General features: G+C 50.0%; 1 protein-coding gene across 1 annotated transcript in view; it reads right to left on the reverse strand.

The window, feature by feature from the left end:
* Positions 1-25,505, reverse strand: part of Mindy4 (MINDY lysine 48 deubiquitinase 4) — a 105,988-nt gene that overhangs the window by 22,924 nt on the left and 57,559 nt on the right. Inside the window, exons 9-13 of the mRNA XM_034519768.2 lie at positions 24,903-24,991; positions 17,614-17,715; positions 16,142-16,205; positions 15,172-15,237; positions 9,983-10,050 (exon numbers count right to left, since the gene is read on the reverse strand). Coding sequence (XP_034375659.1) covers positions 9,983-10,050; positions 15,172-15,237; positions 16,142-16,205; positions 17,614-17,715; positions 24,903-24,991 — 389 coding nt within the window. The remainder of the gene's footprint in view (positions 1-9,982; positions 10,051-15,171; positions 15,238-16,141; positions 16,206-17,613; positions 17,716-24,902; positions 24,992-25,505) is intronic.

A 25,505-nucleotide genomic window follows, 5' to 3' on the forward strand; every position in this document is an offset into this window, starting at 1 on the left:
TGTGTATTTCACATTAGGGCACCCGGGAGACGCCAACGAGCAGCTTATAGCTTAAGAGATTTACAACTTTGGCAAAAAGCAATGCCCAGTCCTCCCCTGGGGAGTTCTGACAAGGCCCATGCGTGAGGAGTCCTGGGTCAGAGGCCATCCTCCTCTGCTTTGGCTACATAACAGATCAGCTTACACAGAAGCCTGATTCAGCCCTGAATCAGGCTGCCAGTTTGCTGTAGAATAATTGCAAGTGTTTCTTCCCTAGACCTCAGCCTCCCATTCTGGAGCAAAATGGTCTTAGGTAGAATTATGTCTCCCCAAATCCATACACTGAAGCCAGCCTGAAGAAGCAAACCTGCCTATAGTCCCAGTTACTCAGGAGGCAGAGGCAGGAGGGTTCAAAGTCCAGCCATACTAGTGCTGTGGTTCACACCTTTAATCCTAGCACTTAGACAGAGGCAGGCAGATCTCTGAGTTCGAGGCCAGCCTGATCTACAGAACGAGAACCAGGGCCGGAGAAATCCTATCTTAAAAAAAACAAACAAACAAAATTAAAAAGAAAGAAGTCCATTGTCAGCCAGGTTAGAGTAAGACTGTTTCAAAATTAAAAATGGAAAAGGATTGTTTAGCTCAGTGGTAAAGCATTCGTCCTGCAATGTGAGGCTCTCGGTTCAATCTTCAATATAGTAACATATACACAGACACACAGAAACACATATAGAGACACAGACACACACACAAACACTCAAGTCCCAATCAACTATGAGACCTTCATAATATGCATCTAGGGAAAGTGAGAGCCTTTAACCAGGTGCTTATATTAAAATGAAGCCAGTAGGGTGGGTCCTGACCCCACCACCCTGCAGAGTTGTAAGAATAAGGCTCTGTATTCAATGGATCTGTATCTGTATTCTGCATCAATGTGTTCCCAGCCTTGTTAGCACCAGTCTAGGATACTAGGAAAAGGGACTTCCAATGTCACTGTAGACTAAAAGCTCTCTTTTAACAAAACCTTCTATGCAGAAGTCCACTTTATAGAAGCCGAGGACGGAGCTTCTATAGTGAAGGCAGAGATTAACTTGCTCTATAATTCCCACTAGGATCCTGAACTATAAAAGCTAAGAGACCAGGGTCCATCTGAACCATGTGCCAGAAGCTGTCCTGTGCTTCAGGTTCCTCCAGCAAACTGTGTTTCCTGCACTGCAAAGCCAATAAGCCCACAGTGGGAAAACCCAGTGTACCTGACCATGGTAGGTAAAACTCAGTAACAGGTGCCCTGCTCCTAACACCTCAGCATTTGGGAGTAATGGGCCAGGACCAAAGGACCTGCCCTGTGACTATCTGGGTTGCCTAGTGACAAGAGGCAACAGGGAGCATTTCTTGGGAGGCTAGCAATGACCAATCCCTCAAATCTTTTCACCATCTGGAGGTCCTTGAACCACTGGCCAGTGGCAAAGAATAGAAAAAGAGAGACTCAGGGCCAGGAGAGCCCCCAGGGCTCAGTGTAGGCTCTGGGAGAAGACTGGTCCAAGCTACTGATGAATACCATCCAAGATTCAAGACCTGAGGTCAGTTTCTGGCCTCTGCCCTTCTCACACATCTCACAACAGTTGGTGTTTCTGCTGTAGAGCAAGCTGACAACACCGGATAGGATCTATAGCTACAGATCCTTCCAAATGCATTCTTCTCTCAAAAGCTTTGGTAGGCCAGGAGGGTAGGACCCTCATCTCTCACTGATGGGAAAACTGAAGTCCCAAGAAAAGACTGGACTTTGTTGTTGTGTGGCCACACCTCAGGCAGTGCCAGTGTTCTACATGGTCTGACATACAGCCAGATGTTAGCACGGCCAGCCAGCTCCAGGCAGGCCAAACCCTTGAAACCCCACCCAGGTTCTACCAACCCTGGCTCCAACCAGCTTGTCCCTTCACCTAAAAGTCTCCCATGTGAACATGGCATTTGGCACAGAAACTTCTAAACAGAAGGGACAATAATAGGCGTGTACACACGCTACAGCCTAGAGACATGGCCCCATCTCTAGTCCCCAGACCTGAACAAGGCAGGTTGGTGGCCAGCTCAACCTCAGTCTAACCAAGTGACCAACCCCTATGTCCCTCACAGTCTGAGTCCACACTGATGGAATAAGAGATTAGGGAAAGATTAGTGACCTCTGGGAACTTCTGCGATGGGAACAAGGGTGGTTGGTCCCGGACACTTATCTCTAAAAGTCTTGTGTGAACAGAAACCGTCCATCCCTTTTTTGCCTAAGCACTAGTACTTGGGCTCTGCAGAACCATGTCCCTGGGTGAGCTCTTACCCCTCCCCCCCATGGCTGCACTCCTACACCCCCAGCCTACTTCAAGGAGGTGAGTTTCTGCAGTGAGACAGGCAGCTATGATACAGCTGAGAGAATCTGGGCTCTAAGTCAGTGAGGCCTGGGTTCAAGCCCAAAGGCTGCCATTTAAAACTTGTCCCTTCTTGAGAGTCTGTGTCCCCAAAGGCTACATGAGCCTGGTGATGCCTCCTATTATGGGTTACTGTGAGAACAGAGTGAGATAAACTATATAAAGCCTCTGGCGTGTGATAAATGTCACTTCCTTTTTCCTACAATCACAACAATTAAAAACAGGAAAACAATGACTGAGAGGTCACAATTCCTGCCACCCTGACCATTCATGTCACAGCCAAGAGCCTATGGTGAACCTCGGCCTCCAAAAGGTCAAAATGTAGCTGAGGACATCTACGAAGGATTGGGGGAACAGTTCTTCCAGGAAGGGGCAGAGGGGCGGGACAGTGGTCAGATGCTTGAATGTCAGGCTCTTCTTCCCCAGGTGCTGTGGTCCCCAGGATAACAATCGCTACCCTACAGGGTTGTTATAATGAGGTGGATCAGACCATGGAGGAACCTTGCACACTGTGATAGCATCATGACAGGAGGGTCCTTCCCATGCCCAGGCAGTAAGAAGAAGAGAATATGTGGTGTCAGGAAGCTCCAGAGAGTGAAGAAGGGCCTGTCTGAAGAAGTTTGAAAAAGAAAGAACAGGGAGCCATGATCCTCAGTACTGCCCAGAGCATCCCCAAGGAACCCATGACCCTCACTACCGAGTGGTGTACCCCAAAGCTGCCTGTGCCTCGTGACTCATGATCTCTCCCTGGCTCTGGCACCATTCCTCTCAGCTAGATTTCTAGAGACTGATTTTTTCTGTCTGACAAGCCCTAATTGCCAGTCCTCACAGATCTGATAAGTGTTCCTTCCTCCATAAAGAGACCAGCTCTTCTTTACCTCAGGGACAGAAATACCTCATCTCTCCTCTCCTCTCCTCTCCTCTCCTTCCTTCCTTCCTTCCTTCCTTCCTTCCTTCCTTCCTTCCTATCTCCAGGGCCCATACCAATTGTTCTCATATGACCGCTTTGCCCCTCTAGGCCACAAGGGCTTTTAGGACCAGGTAACATCCTATCCATTCCTTACTGGCTAGAACTGGGCTGCAGACCCTGCAGATGCACAGCAAGCACCAGGTGGGAGGAGCTGTGAGCAAGGGAAGCCCTGATAACAGCTTCTAATAGCGAGATTCCAGGGGGCAAGCTGAGGAAGGGATAACTAAGCAGTGTACCCTTGGCCCAGACTGCCCTTCTAGAAGGTTCAGTGTGCTACCCTCCTCTCCTCCTACAGAGGCCTGACTTCTTCTTCTGGATACCCGAACCCTCAATGGAAGAAGTAGGGAGAATGAAAACACACATGGACCTGAGGTTCAGGAGGGCCTTCTGCTCAGCTATCAACCACACTGTATCCTGGACCACAGAGTGGGCCCCTCCCATGCAACCACCAGGCTCACTGTCCATTGGCAGAGCTAATGCCCACAGCTAGCCCTACTGGATATTCCCCATCTAAATTTGCTGTCTCTGTAGCCTGGGGACCTAGCCTGCCGGGACCCTGACAACTAAACTTGGAAGTACAAAAGGCCATCAAGTTCTCAGGCTGGTGCGGGCCTATCTGGAGCCTTGCTTTCTTTCCACTTCTAAGTCATCAGACACACCTAAATAGCTCTTGTCACCATCCCCCAGGGAAGAAGATATATGCATGACCTATTAAACTGGGAGCTATAAGACAAGTGACACTATCTTATCATATGAGAACAATTGGTATGGGCCCTGGAGATAGGAAGGAAGTGACAGCAACTTCTTTCACTTCTCAAAGTCCCCTGAGAAGAAGGAGAATGGTCTCAGGCCTGTGGTCTATTCCTTGGGCTGCCATAAGATCACAAAAGCCCAAGGTACCAGCAAGGATCCGATCTCCTCCGCTCTCCTTCTGGCTAGACTGCCTCCTGACAACACAGTCTGCTAGCTAGACTTATGTGAACTTGACACAAACCATAGTCCTCTGAGAGGAGGGAACCTCAACTGAGAAACTGCCTCCGTCAGATCAAGCAGTGGGCCAGCCTTCAGAGCAGTGGTTTGCGACGTTCCTAATGTTGTGACCCTTTAATGCAATTCTTCATGTTGTGGTAACACACACACCCTGCCACCAACCATAAACTTATTTTCACTGTTTCTTTATAACTGTAATTTTGCTACTTTATGAAATGTAATGTTAATATTTTTTGAGACAGAGATTTGTCAAAGGTTGAAAACCACTGCTGTAGAGAATTTTCTTGATTAGTGATTGATGGGAGAGGGCCCAGCCCATTGTGGGTGGTACCATCCCTGAGATGGTCGGTTGGTCCTGGGTTCTATAAGAAAGTAGACTGGGCCAGCTATATAGAAGAAGCCAGTAAGCAGCACCTCTGTGGGCTCTAAAGCAGCTCCTGCTTCTGGGTTGCTGCCCTGTTTAGATTTCTGCCCTGGCTTCCTTCAGTGATGGACTACAATGTGTAAGACCAATAAACCCTTGCCTCCCCAACTTGCTTTTTGGTTGTAGCTTTTTGTAGCAGCAATAGAACCCTAACTACACATTCCTTGAGGGGAGAGGATGGAAGACCCTGGCCACACACTCATAGGGTAGTACACAAAGGATGACTCATATAAGGGAGTCTGGGTGAGGCATCTGCTAAGACATGGGGCTTCCCTTCCACACTTGACCTTGGTCTCCATCAGTGTAGCTGGAAATGTTTGTTAGTATAGTCTCCTCTCATGGAAAGCAGTGTTGGAAGTCCTTGAGGGACTTCTTGCTAAACCCCAGCTATAGCCTAAAGATCTTAATGTTCCAGTACAAAGGCCCTTCTCCATCCCGGGAAGCCTTGCACATTATGGAGGAGCCGCAGGTAGGAGAGGACTGGAGATCTGTCTGGCAACATGGAGATAAAAGCCCAGGATTGGGGCTCCTGATCTGGGTAGCTGTTACTTCTCATTATCCAGGACTGAGAAAGTTTAGGAACTCTATGGATGCTGCCTGCCAAGCATTGTGCACACTCCATCATGATGAAAGCCACATATGTGTAGGGACAGCAGGTTCCCAACAGGAGCTTCCTAGCTCTTAGCCGCACTGCACATGTCTCTGGCCTCCCAGCTCCCCTCAGGGGATCTGCAACTGGGCTTTGTGCCTGCCTGCCTTTATCTGTTTCTCAGAAGAGCTTGGCCCTTCTACTCTTCTATGCTCCCCATGCCTCTACTTCCTGACTGAAGCCAAAATGTCCTATCACTGGACAGTAAACCTTGGGGTACCCCAAGTTTCACACATTCTATGTTGGGTACAGCCAGGGCTAGCCACACAATGCCTGGGAGCCTGACACCTGGCAAGGAGAACTGTAGCAAGTCTGGTTCTTCTTGGAAACACAGCTGGGATATAAGAGAGGGTTGAAGACGCAGAGAAGATGCAGAGGATCCAAGTCCCAAAGTCAGCATTTCCTCCCGGATGTCCTTCTCCTCTGGCCATGCTGTACACAAATGAGTTAATCTTTGGCTTCCGCATCCTGTGGCCAGACTGCTGTTCTGTCACTTGCCTTGTAGCCAGCATCCGTGGCTGACTCTCACTTCAGGGATATTTTCTCAAGGAAAAGAAACTGTCCTCCTGGCACAATTGTTTCTAATCTCAAGAAATTTGAGGGCAGGAGTTACATGGTGAGATGCAGTGTGGCAAGGCCCTGGCCCTCAATGTCTGATTGTGCTCAACATTGTGTTTTTGGACTTTCATGATTGCCCTTCTTCTGCCAAAGATGCTGCAGTAATGAGTACTGATGGTCACTGGATTAAAAAAAAAAAAAAAAAAAAAAAAACTTTTCAGGCTGCTGGCATGACTTCTTGCCATTGACGGGCACTGCCTCACTGTGAGCCAGGCTGTGCTTCCCTTAGCACCCCCTTTCTGCCCCCCCGCCCCCGCATCCCTGGGTCACCCAAGCCTGACTTGGGCAGTGTCCAGATCGTGGGGCTCTGAGCATCCCTGGGGGTGTGCAAGAACTCCCTAGGGAAATCTCTAGGCATACAGCTCAGTGTCTAGAAGTCACGAGAGCATGAAATGTAACACGGGCTTTACTGTAAGCAACTGCAGATCTTAAGAAAGAATACAAACAGCTTAAAATCAGGTTGCGGGGGAAACAAGCTACACAAGCTCCACCCTCCCTGGGGGAAGCAAAGCTCAAAGGTCTGCTTCTGCCTGCTCCTGGGAACAACTGGCCTGGGTATGCTGGGTTTGCATCTGCCCACAGCATGCATCCTAGCTCCACTCTGGCTCACAAGTGACCTATATATAAGAGCAGCCTCTGGGCTGGAGAGAACCCTACAAGGGAGGGGAGAGTGTGCCCCTTCCCTCACTCACTCACATCAAACATGTCATCATGCTATCCTCTGCAATCTCAGACCAGCAATATCCACCTCAGGGCCCACCCAACACACACAGACACACAGTCACAGACACACATAAAGAGAGAGACATTCACACATGTATAGAAACAAACACACAGATACAGACACAGACACACACACACACACACACAGTATTAGGAATGAACTAGGGAGGCCTTCCCAACCCAGCACTCTCATGGCTAAGCAGCATTTGATAATAAAAACTCTGGCTCCTAGGACCTGTTTCCAACTACCATTCAAAGTGGTAACAGACCATCCAGAAACAGCATCAAAGGATTCTCCAAAGCTGACTCGGAACCCAGAGCAGGAAGGCCCTCGGCCATCATCTGCTCCCTACATTTTTAGCAGAACTGGGAACAAAGAAGAGTCATGCCAGATGCTGAGGGTCAGGCAGGGGACTTGCCCTCCCCCCACCGCCACACTCACTAGCCACCTGACTATGCCTGCTTCGCACAGTGAGCTTTGAAATGGCTTTCTTCTTCTTTTTTTTTTTCAGAAATAAATTTATCTGAAGAGTAAGTTAGATTCAGTTTCATCAGCCCAGTCAGCTAGTGAAAAAGCATTGAAGACACACTGGCCAGCCAGGTGGCTGCTGAGTGACATGGATCTAAGTGCCCTTGATCGACAATGAAACTGTAAAAGGTTTGCATTCGTGGCTTCGCCAGCAGGCCACCTGGTGCCTGAACTGGGTAACATCTGTACTTCTGTGTCCAGATGTCTACGAAGAAAGGCCTTTGAGGGTTGCTGACCCCAAGGTAGTAGATGGAAGTTGGTATGCCAAGCAGAGCATAGTCGTCAGCTGGGAGCGAGGGCTGTGGCCATTTCAACACCACTCTCAAGCTGAGCAACACTAAGACTGCCCAGGCCGTTCCTATCCTCATGGATAGCCATCTTTCCTCTGAAGGAAGCCCCTGGATCACAGGTGGTTCAAGCAAGGCTAGTTCTTCTGGGATGCTCCCACCTCAAGCAGCCTTCTGGGAGTATTTGCAGAAGCCACCCGGGCTACCCAGATCTGCCCTGGTTGCCAATAAAGCCTTCAGTCCACATGCCTCATTGTACTTGAATGGCTCAGAGGTAACTGCTGCTACCTCAAGTTCACTTCACACCGGACATCCCAGGCCTGGGCTCAGTCCCCCCACCAGGCCCATCTCAGGCTCCATGGTGCTTAGATGTGGCTGGGAAGTCCATGGCGAGGATGAGCACCATAAAGTCCTGGACATGCTGAGGTTGTGTATACTGAGAAGACTTCACGGGAGTCGAGACAAGATTGAAGGAAGGAGTGACGAGATCTACTGGAGGCTAGCATGCGGCGGGAACAAAGCCCAGCTTCACACTCCCAGAGGGTTGACCAAAGTGGGAGCATCCAAGCAAAGCTGACCTTGCCCTACCTGTGATCCGGGGGCTTCCTGTGGAGAAAAGATGGGGCAAACCACGAGGGCTGAGTGGCCCAGGAATCTCCAGTTCTTAGGGGAAGAAACTCCAACGAAGAGGAGAAACCAGGCCTGATTCCAAGTTTGTAGATCATCAGAAATCACCTCTGTATGTGACAAAACAAAACAACTGTGTGGGGCCAGCCTGCTTGGTAGCTGGCTGCCAGCTTGCCTTGATACATTGCAGAGGCAAACCATTCACCTCCTAGAGCCACAGTGGCCATAGTGGATCCACTCAGTAGAGCAGGGTACAGACTCCATATTCTCCAGTATGACTGTCAAGGCAAAGGGTTACATAAGATACTGGCTGACATTATTCTCACTGTACGTGGACCTGTCTTCTCCTTCGAACTCTAAGGGAAGGTGAGGAGAAACCTCTGTTGTGAGATCAAATTCAGCTCCTTGGGAAGGAAGAGGCCTAACTAGACTATCATGCCTTAGGAACCACAAGACACTTGCCTACAGGTCTCAAGAAAGCTACCCAGAGGCCCTTGAGTCAGTTGGTCCGCATCTCTGTGTCAATGCTACAGATACTTGTGTGTGCTTTTCTGTAAATTGGTGTCTATGTGGCTGTCTGGACTGTAATGCTATCCCCACACTGATGAATGCCCACAGAGGACAGCCTGAATAGAGACTGCCCTTGACCTGCCTGGCCAGGTCAAATGGGTCAGTAAGAGGTGGCAGTAGCTCTCCAGCTCTCCCCAGTGAGACGATCCCTTCTGGAGGGAGATGGTTACATGCAGGAGCTTGCAAGTGGTCCGGGTGCCCACTCACTTCAGGGTGCTCCAAAGAGTGCAGCATTCACCATACCCTTAGACAAGACAACCTGCACCCTGAGCCAGAAGCTCCTGTACAGCTGGAGAAGCTGCAGTTAGAACTACCAAGCCTTGGCCCCAAAATCACAGCTCCCCTCAGTGAGGCTGAAAGGCTCCTCCCACCATCGAGGGATTAGCAAGGCAAGCCTGGGAGAAGTCAGAAAGGCTTATGGTCTCCTTGCACGTGAGCCCATACCAGGAATGAATCATATCATTACGGCAGGATTAGAAGTAAAATGCCATTAGAAAGTGCTGTGCACACCCTGCTTTAATAAGGTCAGCATCAGCAAGCAGCAGGAGGGCCAGTGCACGAGGCTGCAAAGCCCCACACCTCCTCCCACCCACAGCAGAGGCCCAGGGAGACAGCACTGGGCTGCCAGCACAGCTGATATCCACAGAGAAACAAATGCTCTTTATGCCAGGGCAACCCAGGCTCAGCCCTTTCCCCCAAACCTGCTAAGAACTATTCTCCAAATCTCCCTCACCAGGTACCCCTAACACTACTCCCTCCCCCAGAGTTCCATACTCTAACCCTGCCTATGCTTGGAAGGAATGGAGAATCAATCGATTGTACTTCACAAAAAATTCATGTGCTATTAATCTTCTGGGTTCCCCAATGGCAATGCCCAGGTCTTGGCCTCCATTATTCATCCCTGCACACACATCAGAAGAATCTCACTGCGTGCTCTGCCTGCAGGTACTGCAGTTGCCTGCGAGCCCTTTGAGGGAGGGAGGAGGTCTCCATCCCCTGGCATCCCTTGCCATCCCCTGGCATCCCTTGCCATCCCCTGGCATATGGGAAGGCCACAGAGAAGGCAACCCCAGGAAGATATGTATATAGATTGTGACTACTCTCCTCCACGCCAGCCAGCTTTCCCTCCTTGTAGCTTCATCAAGGGCCACCCAGGGAACAAGATGGACAGCCCCTGGCCTGGGATGAGGGCAGATACTCACAGCTCCAGGGACCTGGACAGGATGGCAGACAAGGTGAGCAGGATGCAACCGTAGGGTCCAGCTTCAAACTGAGGGAGGAGGAAAGAGAACCTATCAAACATATATCACCACTCTCCAGCCACTTGTGCAACCGTATCTGGAGCACAGTCTGCCAGGGTCATGGCTTCATGGCTTCCAGCTCAGCCACAAAAGTTAGTGAGTAGCCACAGAGAGCAGATCCTAGTCTTGTCTTCCTAGCCAGACCTTCTAAAGGACAGAGGAACAAAGAACTGAGACCCAAAACCTAGGTGACAGAAATACCACCATAGAGCCCATGTATGACCCCAGAGGTACCAAAGTCAGAAGTGACAGTGGTGACACATGCCATTCTGGGACCCTGTCACCTCTGACCCTGACAGAAGGAGCTGAGCTCTGCTGTTGTTACCCTCTGTCAGAGAATGAGACCACCCAGCTCCTGGGTAACACAGTGGAGGCCTAAGGGCACTCTGGTTGACGTAGGTCTTATACAGAAGAACTAAGCTGTGTGGTCAGCAAGTACACAGCAGATGTGGAACAGGCTTGGCATCCGCTGGAAGCCGGGAAGTGCCCACCTTTGCTACAAATGAACTATTTTAAAGGAGTTTTTAAATACCGAATTTTGATTAGCTGGTCATCTTGGGTTTGATTTTTCTGGTATTAAACTGTTGCTGATGCTGCATCTGGTCTATTTTGCATCTCAGTAAGCCCCGCCTGGCCGTGTGGCTCTGCCATTATGAGCCTGCCACATGATTGTAGAGATGTTTCTGAACTTTCTGGTCCCTACCCCCTTTTCTCCACTGTAAAATACAGGCAAAGTAGAAGTTTCTGCTTACAGCAGGTTGTAAACCACTTACAGCAGGGCCTGCCTGACACCCATAGCAGCTATGGTACACTATGGTTCAGCACAGGGCCTGTTGGCACTTGTGCTGGTTCTGGTATACTATGATTTGGTTTGGGTTTTGGCAAATTGACACAAACTAGAGAGTCACCCAGTAAGAAAATGTTCAATTGAGAAAATGCCCCCACCGGTTTGCCTGCAGGTAAGTCTGTAGGGCATTTTCTTGACTGATGGTTGATGATATATTTTATTGTTATCTCTTGGAAGCTTGTTCTGTTCTAATGAGAGACAGAGAGGAAGTGGATCCAGATGGAAAGAGAGGTGGGAGGAGTTGCAAACTGGAATAAACCCTTTCCTTTCCAAATTGTTGTTGGTCATGGTTTATCAAAGCAATAGAAACCCCAATTCAAACAATAGTCTACAGAAATGAAGAGTCAATAGCTCCCAGCCCCAAACCAGTATGAAATTTAGCTCATCCCACTTTGGACATGATGAACTGTGTTTGAAGACAGTTATAATAGTACTCCTTGTGTGACAACAATAATTTCTGGACTTAAAGCTAAAAGGAGAAAAGGCTATTTTGATAAGCATGATGTAACTGAGTACATTTTCATTTTTTCCTTGGCCACCAAGAAACTCAGAATCAAATATAGTATGGCAGTTCGGAAACTATTACAGCTCAAGGTTCTAATAAAATCATCTTTCCTTTAAAGTGCAGTCTTTGTTTCCACCCTGTAACTCAAACAGGCAGTTAACTGATCATAAAAACATAACCGCGGTGAAGCTCCTGCAGCACGAGCCTGTTCCTCTAGGCACAAGCGTGGCATCTGGGATCTCTGCACTAGCAGGCTGAGAGAAACCAAGACTCGGACCCACTGTGGGCTATAAATGAGTGTGAGGCCAACCTGGGCTACAGAGAGACCCTCTTTGAAAAATAAACAATACAAGAGGCTGGCCACTACAAATGGGCAACCTGAGAAGCAGGTGGGTGTGTCTGCTTAGTGGGGAGACTTGAAAGGAAAAAGAACCTAAAAAGTGTGGAGAGCGGCTTGGCCAGAACAGGGTGGCGAGCTCCTCTGAAAACACACGGGGGCCTCGTAGGAAGCTGAGTGTGGACAAGGAGAGGCTCAGACTGGGTTTTCTGGACATGTGGTGTTTAAGAGATGTAACCACATTTTGGGCAAGGAAAGCGAGTGTAAAGGCCCAGAGGCTGGCCCGAGGAGACCAGAGAGCCCTGAAAACACCACTCATTTTATAAACAATCTCAGGACTTACTGTAGCAACAAAATAAACAAATGAGCCTCAAATTAAATGAATCAGCCTCATCTAAAACCTGTGACCTCAAACCAGACACTTGGTGCTGTGGCCTCTACAATGAAAAACAATGATAACTAAGACCCTGCCTTGCATACTTCCCGGGTCATTTATGGTGCACATCCTCAAAGACAACTCCTGAGGAAGTGACAGCTGCAGAGCGATGCTCCTGCCCCTACATACCCCCGCCCCCGTGACCCGTGCCTGCTGAGTGTGGGTGGTAGATCCTGTGTGCAGCTTTAATGCCACCTTGTAGTTGCCTTGGGGAGTCACCAAACTCTACCTCTGTCCCCCACTTTGGCTATGGCCTTACTCTTTGTCTAGGGGAAGCCTCAGCTTTAGGATCAGTCTCCCTGGCCAAGCATGTGGTCCCTATCATCCTGTGGGGCTGTGGTATAGCTGTGAACATTCGAGCCACTGAAGCTGAACTCACCATGCTCAGTGGGAAGCTGTTACTGGGCAGTGTGGCGTGGTCCCAGTCTTTAAGATATCTTAGACAGTGCTTACTTTGGGCCACCAGGGAGTAGAAAACCCAACCCAACTTGGCTGGTTCTGCCTTCTTAGGACACAGCTGAATGGTACCAATATTCCATCTTGCTTTCAAAAAAATATGTATTAAAATTATCTCATCAAATTCAAGCTGCCAAGACATGGGAGGCCTCAGGGCATCACTGGCAGTATGAAAGGTAACCTGGGCTGGAAACTGTGGCTCGGGCTGTGAACAATGTCTGGTGCCACTTGGGAAGAAGGAACCATTCTCCCAGAACAGCTCCAGTCCTGGGAAGACATGAGCCCACTGAGGTATTCCAACGGAATACCTTGTCCAGCTGGCTTGGGGCCACCAGACACCTCTTGAGTGGCGAGCCGCAATGAACGCAGCATGGAGGCTGTTTATTTTGGGCAGTGGTGGCATGCATTTCCAAGCCTGGCACGAGGAGCCTCTCTTAAGCACGGCCCATGAAAAATGGATTTGGTGTGTTCAGTGCTGAGGCAGCTCAACTGCTTCCAGCAAAAACAGAAATTAAGCTGTAGGGGAAAGGACTGTTTCCAGAGGAATGGGGGTACTGCCTAGACCGGCTGCCTGGAGGAACCACAGATGGCGAGGAGGCATATCGAGAGCCCAAAGGTTAAACTGAGGGACCCTCACCTGACAGAAGGCCCTCCTCTCTGAACTCCCTCATGGTTTCTGTCATGTACAAGCTTCATAGAAATCCCAGGGCACAGGCTGAGGCACAAGACCCCACTTGCAGGCAAGGATGCAGAGGCCCTAGTGCCAAGGGTAACCATCACAGGGGCAGTGACCTGGCCCCAAAGCCTTTCCTTGACTGCACTATGGCCACCCCTCAGTCCTCAATCCCTTTCCTTCGATGGCTAGGGCAGCTCTATGTTCCATCTGCCTCAGGGGACCACTTTCCATGGGCATCCCTCAGGAACACTGTTGTGCCCTCAGACACTTCATTCAACAGGCAGCCCTGGTTCTACTCACTCAGAGTGCCTGTACTTCACGCAGAATGCATTTTCCCATAGGAGCTCAAGAGTCTTTGCTGATCTTGAAGCTATTCAACTGCTCCAGCTTCCATTTCTAGATGGGGGTTCAAAAGTGCTTTCCCAAGGCCAAGGCCACATGTGCCCAGCAGTAAGCTCAGCAGGTGCCTAGGCCCTTGCTTTCAGCCTTCTCATTGTTCTCAGCAAGGGTGGGAAACTGCCACACACCCTACAGACACCCTGCAGGGTTATTCCAAGAAAAAAAAAAATAGAAATAGAAGTAGAGATGGCACAAGTGACAGACAGCTATCCAAGGACCCTATTGACATGTCAACCCCTCTTCCTAGACCCGAGGAATCTACTCTAACCAAGATGACAGTACAGGCTCCAGCTCTCCTGGGCTGCCCCAGAATGGAAAGCAACAGATCTAGGACTGACAGGCTTCAGTAGGGTCAATACCCCATGACCATGCCTGTCTTCCATTAGTCTCAGTGTGGGACTGTTTCCTTCCCAGGGAACAACTGGTGCTGTCAGGGTCAGGATGCTTCTAGGGCTGTGCTAAGACCCACAGGATCTTCAGGGGAAAGTGCTGAGATAGGGCATCTAACAGTAAGGACTTCAGGTTGGGTCTCACCTCCAGCTAACTCTCCCTCTCTAGGCTCACTACTCAACCAGCATTTCCTGACCCTCATAGAGCAGGTTTACCCCCAAAAGGACTTCCTTCTTCTTTATATGCCCATACCATGAAGCTAGGCCTCATGAACAATCTGTGAGGCAAGCATGGCTGTTACCCAGGCATGACAAGTGAGGTAACGGAGATGCAAAGCTTCAGGATGAAGCCTGAGTCTCGCAGCCACTCAGATCCAAAGCCAGGCTGACGACTCCATGAGCCAAGTCCTTTGCCCCTAGAATGGAGGACATCTCCTGCACACACCCTCTAGCACCTTATCCCACTGGGGATTCCAAACGCCCTAGGTTTTTCCCTGCCCGACCTGGCCATAGGCCATGAGCCACTCTCAGAACCAGCGGTGAAGTGCAACCCTCCTTGAGCAAAGCAGGTACTGCAGGGTCCTGCATGGTTCAGCCCACCTCTCTGGGACACTGGTGAGGTCCTGTGCCAAGTAGGGTCTCCTCCAGCCCTACCGAGAGAGCTGCTTTCTTCTCATCTCCCAGCTTGTCCTAGAACCCTCCCTGTTGATTCAGAGTCCAGCCTTCCAGACTGGCTGCTTACTTCAGCAGAGGGAAAGCCCCAGAAAGCCAAGCCTCAACTTGGCTTCTAATCCCAGATGAAGCCCAGTTACTATAGCACCCTAGGCCTCGTGATCACTACCAGCCTTTGGGGAAGTCATGGACACTGTGTCTCCTACCCACACCCACACCCACACGTCTCTGACCTACATCAGCACGTTCTGCTCAGTTCTTTGCCAACCCCAGGGTGGAGATGACCAGAGCCCTACTCTACCTACCACCTTCTTCATAAAAGAATTAGGACGTTTAGTAATGTTCATGCCACCAAAGAAATGGCTGCTCATACCTGATGAACACTCTGCTGGAGAAAAGTCACCAGGTCCTCAGAGCTGGTCAAACTATACAGTGTGAGCTGTGAAGAAGAAACATACACAGAATGAGCCACATGTCCACAGGGACTGTGCCCCACGCCGGGTCAGACCCTGGCTTTACAAAAAAAAAAAAAAAAGTTTATGGACTCCTGTGAGTGACTCTGGGCTGCCCGGCACTACCGGGTGAGTTACAGGTTACTCCCCCGACATGGTACACAGGGATCAAGCTCCCTGTGTGCAAGGGTAGAATAAGGAATAGGAAAGGCCAGGAAGAATCACTTCTCCATGTCAAGCCAGGTCAACCCCAACAAGCTTTTTTCAAGCAAGTTAAGAAAAAACACATTTCCAGAAAACATTAATCAAGCAAGGTCCCAAATGAGGGTTCAAAGGTCACATGTGCATATGGCTGGACCATAGGAAACAAACTGGCTGAAACAAATAGTGAAGGCATATCGGGTTTCGCATCTCTTTACCGTGTCTGCATTTTCAATACTACAAAGGTATCTTTCCTACTTCTTCCCTGAGTTTCACTTAGGCTGGGCCTATGGCTGCTGCCCCATCCTATCAACTTCTCCTCCCCCACTTTCTATATTATGGCGCCTCTCCCCATCCACATGAATGCTAGAAATGATACTAAAGATTTGGGAGGGGCAGAAGGTCAGCACGGCAAGGAACACTGCAGACGGGCATCTCTATACCTATGTACATGGCGGGTGATGAGGAGACTCACTGGGCCTCTCAGCCATTGATCTAGCTCTGACAAGCCAAACCACACCAAACCACAAAGCCACCCAACTCTCCCCCACCCCAAAGGGCAAGATTCTGGGGGGTCTGGGCTGCAGGGATGGCCAGCCAGCCCCAGCTGGGGGAGGATTTACTTATATGAAAGGAGATAGTCCCCAAACAAAGCCAAAGGTGGCACGATAGTTTTCCAGAAAGCCGTACTGTTTCTAAGACTCCATCTGCTTTGTATTTCCCTGTTGGACTGAAGTGCGGTGTTCCTGAAGCCCTGAAAAGGAAAAGAAGGCGCATAAGTCCTCTACCAGAGGAAAAGGCTCGCCCTCCAGACAGCAAGGCCACATGTGCCATGTAATAAACGGGGACAGGAGTGACAGCTCCCGAGAGGATTTTGTCGTTTTTCCTGCTATGGACTCATCCACAAGTCCAGGACATGGAAAAAGAGAGTGGTGGGTGAGCTTGGAGCAACCACACCTATGTCTGGCAGGAGGAGGCCTGACTCTCCCTTACAGTTGGCAAACACATCTGCAGAGGAAGGACTGCGGGCTTGCCACTGTCTTCATCCAGGGCAAGGATTCCAGCCATGCTCTTAGAAGTCTCCCCACCCACGGAGACTCCCCCAGCAACAAAAATGGGAGTGTAGCCCAGGGCAGCCCTGACTAACACTAGAATTTGTGTGTGGGACCCACTTGCCATCAGCTTCTATGCGGCCTGGGACACATCATCTTTCTTCTCTGGGCTTCTGTTTCATAAGTTCTTACCCTTAGAGCTGCCAAATAGACAGGTGCCAAGGCTAATTAGTTACCTGGCATAGGGTACCAAAGGCAGGTAGCAGTAGCCGACAACCCAACCCACAACTGATGTGATGCCCAGATACTGCCAAAAGCATATCGCATTTATCATCCGCCATCTATTACACTAATAAATGATTCATACTGATAATGTTATTATATCTAATATGTATCATTTATTTATACTTACTCATTTAGTTCTTATAACCATTAAGTCATCATTATTATCACCCCATTTTCTATACAAGTCAACATATAAGGCATAGGAAAGTGAGGTCCGGTCCCCAGGTTCCACATCTAACAATCAAGGCTTTGAGAGTTTGCCTCAGAGAGCCCCCCTTTCTTAAGCACTATGCTAAAGTCATCAAACTGATCCCCAAGCCACTTCCTTCCCCACAGAGGTAGGCAGTGATGATTCTATCCTAGGGGTGAGGCTGAAGATGCAGATGACGACTTGTAGGACTGCAGGGCAACATGGAGGTGTCTGGGATGAGCTGATGGTGGTCATGGTAACAGACTCCAGGGGTTAGGCCACGGCCTCTGCTGCTCACCGCTCTATCTCATCTTCACCATAATGAGGTTCCGGTGACACAGGCAGAAGTATGCTTTGGGGTCTTGGATGGTGGTACACACTGGTGATGTCACTGCTGAGTCAGCCTGTGGCCCCAGGGTCAGGGAAACACTAAAGGGAACTGAGTCGCAGGCCTTCTCCTGTGCTTTTCAAGTCCTGCATGGCAGGCAGGCAGCAGTGCATCCTCCTACATGAGCCTGGAGTTTGGACATCAGCAGAGCCCAGCTGCCCAGCATACAGACCAGCACAGCCTCAGCCAGCAGCTAGGCCAGGACAAGTTAGGGATTAAATGGGACATGACTCCCAGAACCACTTACAGTGCCACCACGGCTTGCCCTTTGCCTCCAGCTCGCCATAGGATGTCAGCAATGGCCAGGGCAAGGCAGTGAGTCCTCTGGGCATCTGAGGGCTGCAGCCGGCTGATGAGAAAGAGAACATGTTTAGGTTTATAAAGACACAGAGGAACACAGGCACAACCTATGGCACATGTCTAGGTGGCTCCCCTGCACAGTCCCATCAGCTGGGGGGCAGATGAGAACACAAGTGACCAGGAGCCAGGTCCCTGGGTGGCCTTAGGGATGCTACCATGCTGCCAACTGAAACCAGTTTGTGACTTGCAGCAGTGGCTGCTCTGTGACGGGGACTGCCCCTCCTCAGAACTCTGAGCTCCAGGTACATGTGAACCCTTTGAGAAGCTGTGAGGTCCATGGAAAGCATAGGACAAAGTGGGGCCGGCAGAGATTTCCTAGAGAAAAGGCCGCTAGGATGGACCTTTGGGATGGGGGGGAGGGGGGTAGGCACAGGAGAAGAAGGTCAGAGAGCGTGGCGGGACACACAACAGCAACATGTAGGCACAGGGTACCTCAGCCAGAAAGCTCAGCCAGGCACCACATCTAAAGATGCTGAGCCATTCTGCCATAAAAATGGTGACTAAGAGGTTCCTGGGGGCAGGGCAAGAATAAGAGGGAGGAAGGCAGTGGCCAAATATAGTTGATTCTTTCCACTTGACATTTCCAGGGCTCCTTCGTGCTATGCTCATTGGCTTTCCTCTGTGCTCTGCGGATCTCCCCTACATGCTTGCAGAGCCTGGCTTGAGTCTCTTCCTAACCAACAAGATGAAGACCTGCTGGGGGTAGGGCAAAGGCATGCACACAGGGGAACTCCAGGTTTTCGCTCACACCAAAAAAAATGCCTGCCCACCACACTGAGATGTGTGCTGGAGTGAATGCCAGAATCTACCCACACGCACACACTCGGCCAGGGCAAGAGGAGAGAAACCAGGACACCAGTAAATAGCTATCATAGTGGGACACAGAGCCAGGCTGATATTTAAAATTAGAGCCTAATTACTTTAAAATAAAACGTTAACAAGACGCAGTGATGCCTCAGTTTCCCCATTGGGAAACTGAAAATGACAGTCAACTCCCCTCAGTGTTGGGAGCCTAAGACAAGACACTTCACATGAGCCCGGTCCCTGATGCATGGGGACTTTTCAGTCATGGTTCCAACACAGCGGTCACCACACGGACCACATCCACAGACGGGGGTTCACCCGACACCTATCACATGGAGCTCCTGGCATGGGCAAGCCTGCAAAGACAGCAGGACAAGCAACGAAGCTCAGCCTGGAAGAAAATAAGCCAATGACCGCCTTAATGCCTCCTCAGACTCAGGAAGCCTGCCATATTCCTCACAGGAAATAAGGACCACATCATCGACAAACCGGATGGCCTAAGCCATTAGGCGCACCAACCCAGGTCGCTCAGCACTTGCTAGGAAAATAACATTGAAAAAAATTTTTTTCTAGGTTTCAGGAGAGGCCATGCGAGGGACAAAGAGGCCTGGGTGGCTGAGATGGGTTGGACGTTTACGCTTTGGATTCAGAAGCTACAAACAGGAGTCATGGCTACGGCTTACATGTTGTGGGCCCTGTGTTTCGTGGCTACCTGTCTCACCTATGCTTCACTGAACAGTTACTGTCACTCCCCTCCCACGGTGAATTCTATTCTCTCCTAGACACTCTCTGGTCCCACAGTACACATTCACCAGGATGTCTGAGCACTCCAAGGGAATGACGAAGCAAGCAATCCTTGCTTGAAAGCTGTGACATTTGAGGGTTTTTTTTCATGTGCATTGGTGTTTTGCCTGCATTTATATATACATGAGGGTGTCAGGTGCCCTGGAAATGGGGTTCTAGACAGTTGTAAGCCGTCATGAGAATGCTGGGAATTGAACCTGGGTCCTCTGGTACTCTTAACCACTGAGCCATCTCCCCAGCCTCCATCATTCAAGGTTTTAAAACTAGCACAGGAGTCCTTAGCCAGTGCCAGGCACTGATGATAAACACTCCATATGTGAAACTGTTAAACAACCGATGAGTTGAGCACTATAGCATCCTCTTTAAAAACGAAGGACTAAGTCTTGGGAATGAAGTGATTTATCCAAGTCTCAGGGAAGAAAGAGGAAGGTGGGGCTAACCAACCATGGTTTTAGGACCTGCCACCTGCCTTGCAGCCCATCTGTCTAGCATCTTGTGACACAATCAAGAAAGCGTGTTCCTGGGCCAGTCCCTCCCTGGTCCCACTGGCACTGCCTACAACATCTCCTCTCTGAGCTGGCCTGTTTCTATAGTCCTCGCTCTGTGTCAGCTTGCAGTCAGCAGCGTCTGCAGGTCCCCACCTTATCCTGGCCTTCTCCATCTTTCCGAGGCATGGCTTCTTGAGCTCTCATTTTTGAGATAAAACAGAGGATCATGGAGAATGCAGTAACCATCCATCAAGAGGTCTGGGGTCATTATCTGACCCCCAGGTGACAGGGAGCCCCACCCCTCCTCAGTCTTTCTGTTCTGTTGCTTAGTTTACTGTCAGGGCTCTCTGTGTTGCATGCACACACACAGACGTGCACTCATCCCAAAGATGACAACAAAAAGATGGGTCACTTGTACCTGTCTACATATCCAGGACTTAAGCCTCACCATTATCTGAGCAACAGCTTAACAGGTGACCCCTTGGTGAGAGAGACGATTCTCATGGCTTAGACAGCAGACACACGTGTCACATCCCAACCAGGAATCTGGCCCCCAGCCAGGCTCTTACACCAGAAGTTTTCCTCAAGGGTCTAATTCCTCCAGAAGTGAAGACTGAAGTGCTTGGGGGGGGGGGAGCTACCTACCCTATGCCTGTCCAGGCGTTTCAGAGACGAGTTGCTTCTGCCTTAATTATCGCAAGACGATTTGCACATTTCCCTGAAGATGTACCCATGGGAACCAGGCCTATAGAAAGTTCTGGATAAAGCTGGCAGTGTGTGCAGGCCATGGTTCCCTTTGAGAGGGGGTAGAGGACTGGCTGGATGGGGGTGGGGGGCACAGGGACCCTGGGTCTGGAGATCCAGAGAAAAGCACATTTCTTCTATGTACCTTATGTCCCACGACTTCAGAAGGGAAGTACAGTGCAAGGCCAATGTCCTGGATCTCCATGCTCCTGCCAGCCCTCTAAAGGCCTTTCCAGCCCCAGAGCTCTCTTGGGGCCTATGGAGGGGATGAACCAAGCAGCACAGCTCCTCCTGTCCAGTGGAAAAACACCGTATCCTGCCGCCTGGCTTTGTTGGACTGACTGAGGAGAGGCAGCTGCCAGCCCGATGGGCTGAGCCTTAATGAGGCCAGACAGCCATACAGAAAACACACAGCCTTGCCAAAAGGCATTGATTTCTGCCTGGCTTCTCTGAAAGAACTGCCCACCCTCAGCTCTGCTCTCTTAGAACTCTGTCCCTTTAGACCCACTCTGCAAGAATACAGCCCAGGAATTCTGCACGTGTAGAAGGTCCTTAGGCTGCCAGAGCATCCTGAGATGCATCACGATGCCAAGGTCAACAGAGAGGCTTGTCTTCATCCCTGCCCAACCTTACTCTTTTGAAGCTGAGCAATTTTAGAATGAAAAGGGATCTAGCATGCACAGCCCAGGAGGACCATTGAAAACAGACATAATGTGTCACACACACACACACACACACACACACACACGTGCACCCCAAATGCAGCGTAGTTGTGAGGCTCTGTTGAGAGGTTCTTGGTAAACAGTGAGCCTAGAGGGTACTGGAGCATTTATTGGCTGTTTCAAACACCAACAGCCTCAGCTCCTCCTGCCATCTCTGGTCCCCACCACTTCTAGAGTGCAACAACAGGCTACGACAGACAAGATGTCACAGGCCGGTCTTGGCTCAGCAGTGGTACTAACTGTGACCCTGAGCTAGCGTCGATCCATCTGTATGCCTCAGTTTCCCCATCTGTACCGTGATGGGCTAAGTTCAATGGTCCTACTCACTTGCATGGTTCTGGGAGGTTTTTCAAAAGTCTCTGCATTTTCTCAAGGCATACAAAAAGAGAAGGACATGTGAGCTCCCCACCACCACAGTAAGTCAGGTCCGGGCCAGCTGCTGTGTTCTCTGAAGCATCAGCCCTGGCACAGACTCTTCCCTCCCTAAGGGCACATGGCACCCACTGCACAAGGATACTTACTGTAGCCCTCAACCTGCACAACACTAGGAAGGCAAAGACACAAACAGCAAATGGTGCCCCTCCTTTCCTCCTGCCCCAGAACAGTCACTTGCTCTGTCCTTGTGTCAGCATTGGCCTAAGCTGTGTCCCCATGGCTCTCCTCCCCTTCCCTAACTGTCTGCCTAAGGCAGCTGGCACCGCTTCTTTGGTGAGAGACTGCAGAGTACATTGGTTCCGGTACTTATAGCCCTCTGACCAGGAACAGCCCATGCTGGTCAGCTGGGAGGGTCTTAGGGCCTCTTGCAGCTCACCCCTCCACCATTTCTCCTTCAGTTTCCTTGGACTTCACAGAGCTGAGTGAAATGTTCCTGCTCCCCTCTCACTGAGCAGGAAGGAGCAGCCTGTGCTCTTAGCCTGAGGACCATGGGGGTGTGGGATGCAGAGGGATAATGAGCACCATTCAGACCCAAAGAAGCACTGTCATCTCATCTTCCACAGACAGATCCTACATACACAGTGTCTCACACACACAGTACCACCTACAAACACCATAACCTACTGAGAACACAACATAACCCACACACATAACATCACCCACCCCAAACAAAATATAACCCACAGTCATAACACAACCGACACACAACACAACCTCCTAAAAACATGACCCACTCAAATAACATAATCTACCTAAATACTCCAACACAACACTTCAACGTATCATACAAGCCACATACAACCCAACCCTCACACCACATAATCCATATAAAACACAAACCACATATAATACAACCTTCAAATGACCCACAACACAGCCGGAAACACAACTCACAGATAGCACAACCCTCACATCCAACACAATCACACACATAACATGTCCTCCAAACAGAGCACAACTATCCCATAAAACAAAATTCACACACATGCAATACAATCCTACATACAGTGCAACTTTTTTTACATTATACAACTCCCATACAAATATAATCTCCACACAGCACAACCCCCTCAATGTAATACATGTACATAACAGAACTCACACATATACACAACACAGCTTCTCTCATGAAATGCAACCCACAGTCAGTAATTGAAAAATATAACACTGCCCCACACACAACACAACCCTCCCCCATACAATAGAAGCCCGCAACACTACAACTCCCACATAGAACACAATCCTCATGTCCCATAAATCCCAATAACAGCCAGCATGACCCAGGTCCCGCATATAAATACAGCAGGCCTGCCCTCTGGGTTGTCGTCTGGGTAAACCCACCTTCTTTCCCCAGGTCCCAGCACACAGGAGCTCTAGGCTGAGGCCACATTGCTGAGCAGGTAACGCTGCCTGTGCAGCAGTGCATAGAGTAGGCCAACACTACACCAAACAATCACAGGCCATGACTGGATGTGGGAGAGAGTATCAATTTCCACCACGTGGCAGGGTTTTCTTTGACTTCCTGGGCTCCAACCTGGTGGACCTCCTACCTCCAAAGCTCTGGCTTCCTTCTCCTGTGGACTACAAGAAACTAAGATGGCTTATGTCCTGGGGAGCATCCCATTCTGCAAGAAACTTCAATACAACCCAACAACTGGGAAACCATCTCTGTATGAGTCTAGGGATCTAAAGAGGCCCTGAAGGAGCTTTGGGCTGACAAGAGTCATGAGACACCACTCACAAGGGCCGTGGCCAAGGCTTACTCAAAGTGCCAACACTCCCAAGAATCCAGAGGCCCTTCTGGTTGCCTGGCCTTACTCCATCCCTGGCCACCTCAGGCGACCTCTGTTCTTCTCTCTGCCCTAGGGCCTTTGCACATCTTGTTCTCTTTATGGGAATAGGATTCTGGCTCCCCTCCCTGTTTGTCTGAACAACTCATTCATTCTTCATGCACTCATTCAACAAAAATTCTAAGAGCCTCTCCTGTGGACCAGGCACTGTGCCGGACTCCAGGAGCCAGCCTATGGACCAGGCAGCTTAGGAAAGTCCCTGTTCTTGTGGGGTGTGTGTTCTAGGGAGGAGGCAGATATAGACACCTAACTTCACCAATGAAGGAGAGCACAGTGAGCGGTAGAGTAATTAGAGGCAGGAATGAGGGTCAGGGAAGCCCTTCACTCAAAGCATGTTGGGAGGGACCAGTAGACAAACCATTTGGGCACACAGGGAAAGAATGTGAGGCGAGAGGTAGGAAAACTTAGAGGAACAAAAGTTACGACATGGATATGTGTGTGTGGTTGGGGGGAGATAAGGAGCTTCCTTCCTTCTGCAGATGTCAGTAAGATTCAAATGTACCTGCAGTAAGTCTGCTCTCTCACCCTTGGCAACATGCATGATCCCATCACTACCTGTCTCTTTGTCTGGCTCTCCTGTTCAGTTCCAGAAGCCATGAAGGGAAGGGTACCACTATCACAGCCCTATGATTTATGCTCCAAGCTAAGAAGGGAAATAGGCAAGGGCCCTGCTGAGACTTGCAGGGGTCCCTAATTCGGCAGGTATTGTCACATCAGGAGTGTCAAGTGCAGAGAAAGTGTTGGCCTCATCAGAAATCAGTAACAAATCTCAAACCTCTTGGTTGGGACCTCTGCTGGGAGGAGGGAGAGAAAGCACTGGGTTCTCTCATTGCACAGAGGTGTCCTAGGAGTGTTGACTATGTGTGGGTGAACAGGGGTGCCTAGGTACAAACACTTTGTATGTGAAACAGAAAGTACCTGGTCACAGCATGGAAAAAGTCATGCACAGTGGAGTTGGCTGGAACATGCAGTTCTGGCTGTTGACAGAGAAGAGATAAGCAGGGAGGGAGGAAGCCTTGGGCCTAGTCAGAGGTTGAGCAGGTGCATGTGGGTATGCAAGGAGTCTGAGGAGGCAGTATATTTGCAAAGCTGTCTTTGGTTGCTTGCCATGTGCAGCAAATGTGACTCACCATCCTTGCCTGCTCCTAGAGGCAAAAGTACCATGTCCATTTAAACAGGTCAGCAGGAGCCTTGCTACCTAGCTGCCGTCACCCTTTCCCTTCTTAACCTTCAGGGGATGATGGGAAATATTAGGGAACGCCCACGCTTGCTTATTTATTCTGGACATGCTAAAGAAGCCTTGGGAAGGGAAGATGAACACTGACTTACAGATTCGAGTTGGTTTTGGTATCTCCTTCAAACAGGAGTTTCTGAAGCACACAGCCCTGAACAGCTGCCAGAACTCCACAAGGACCACCCTGCAGAGAAAGACACAGGTCACTACCAGTGAAAATGGCTCCAAGAAGCTGTCCATTCCACCCAGCAGCCTCTAGCCCCAGTCATAGGGGGCCTTCAGCATGGTGACCTGTCCATATGTAGACTTCTAGGCCTCACTCTGCTCCAAGGAAGAGGTCAGTTTTAGATCCTTCCTCGTGGGGTGAAAGTAAGTATTTACAAAGTCAGGTGTGAAGCTAGAGACATGGCCACGGGTGTTCCGGCACTCAGACAACTCCCGCCAGGCCAAGGATTACCAGAGCAATAGGTCAGTGTGCCCTTGAAGTTGTAGCAGAAGATTCTACTGCACGCTCTTCCAACACCTGTCTTGCCCACGATGCCCTGGCATTTTTTGTAGTACTGAACTCCCCACTCCCCCGCTCTGGCCTCCATTTTTGAAAGCGACCCTCTGCAGCTCCACTACCTTTGCACCCCCAACTCCTCCCAAGGTTAGGCCTAGGAAGGTTCTCAAAGCCTCCAAGCATGCTCAAGGCCACC

The sequence above is a fragment of the Arvicanthis niloticus genome, chromosome 15 (genome assembly GCF_011762505.2).
Source record: "Arvicanthis niloticus isolate mArvNil1 chromosome 15, mArvNil1.pat.X, whole genome shotgun sequence".
NCBI lineage: Eukaryota > Metazoa > Chordata > Mammalia > Rodentia > Muridae > Arvicanthis > Arvicanthis niloticus.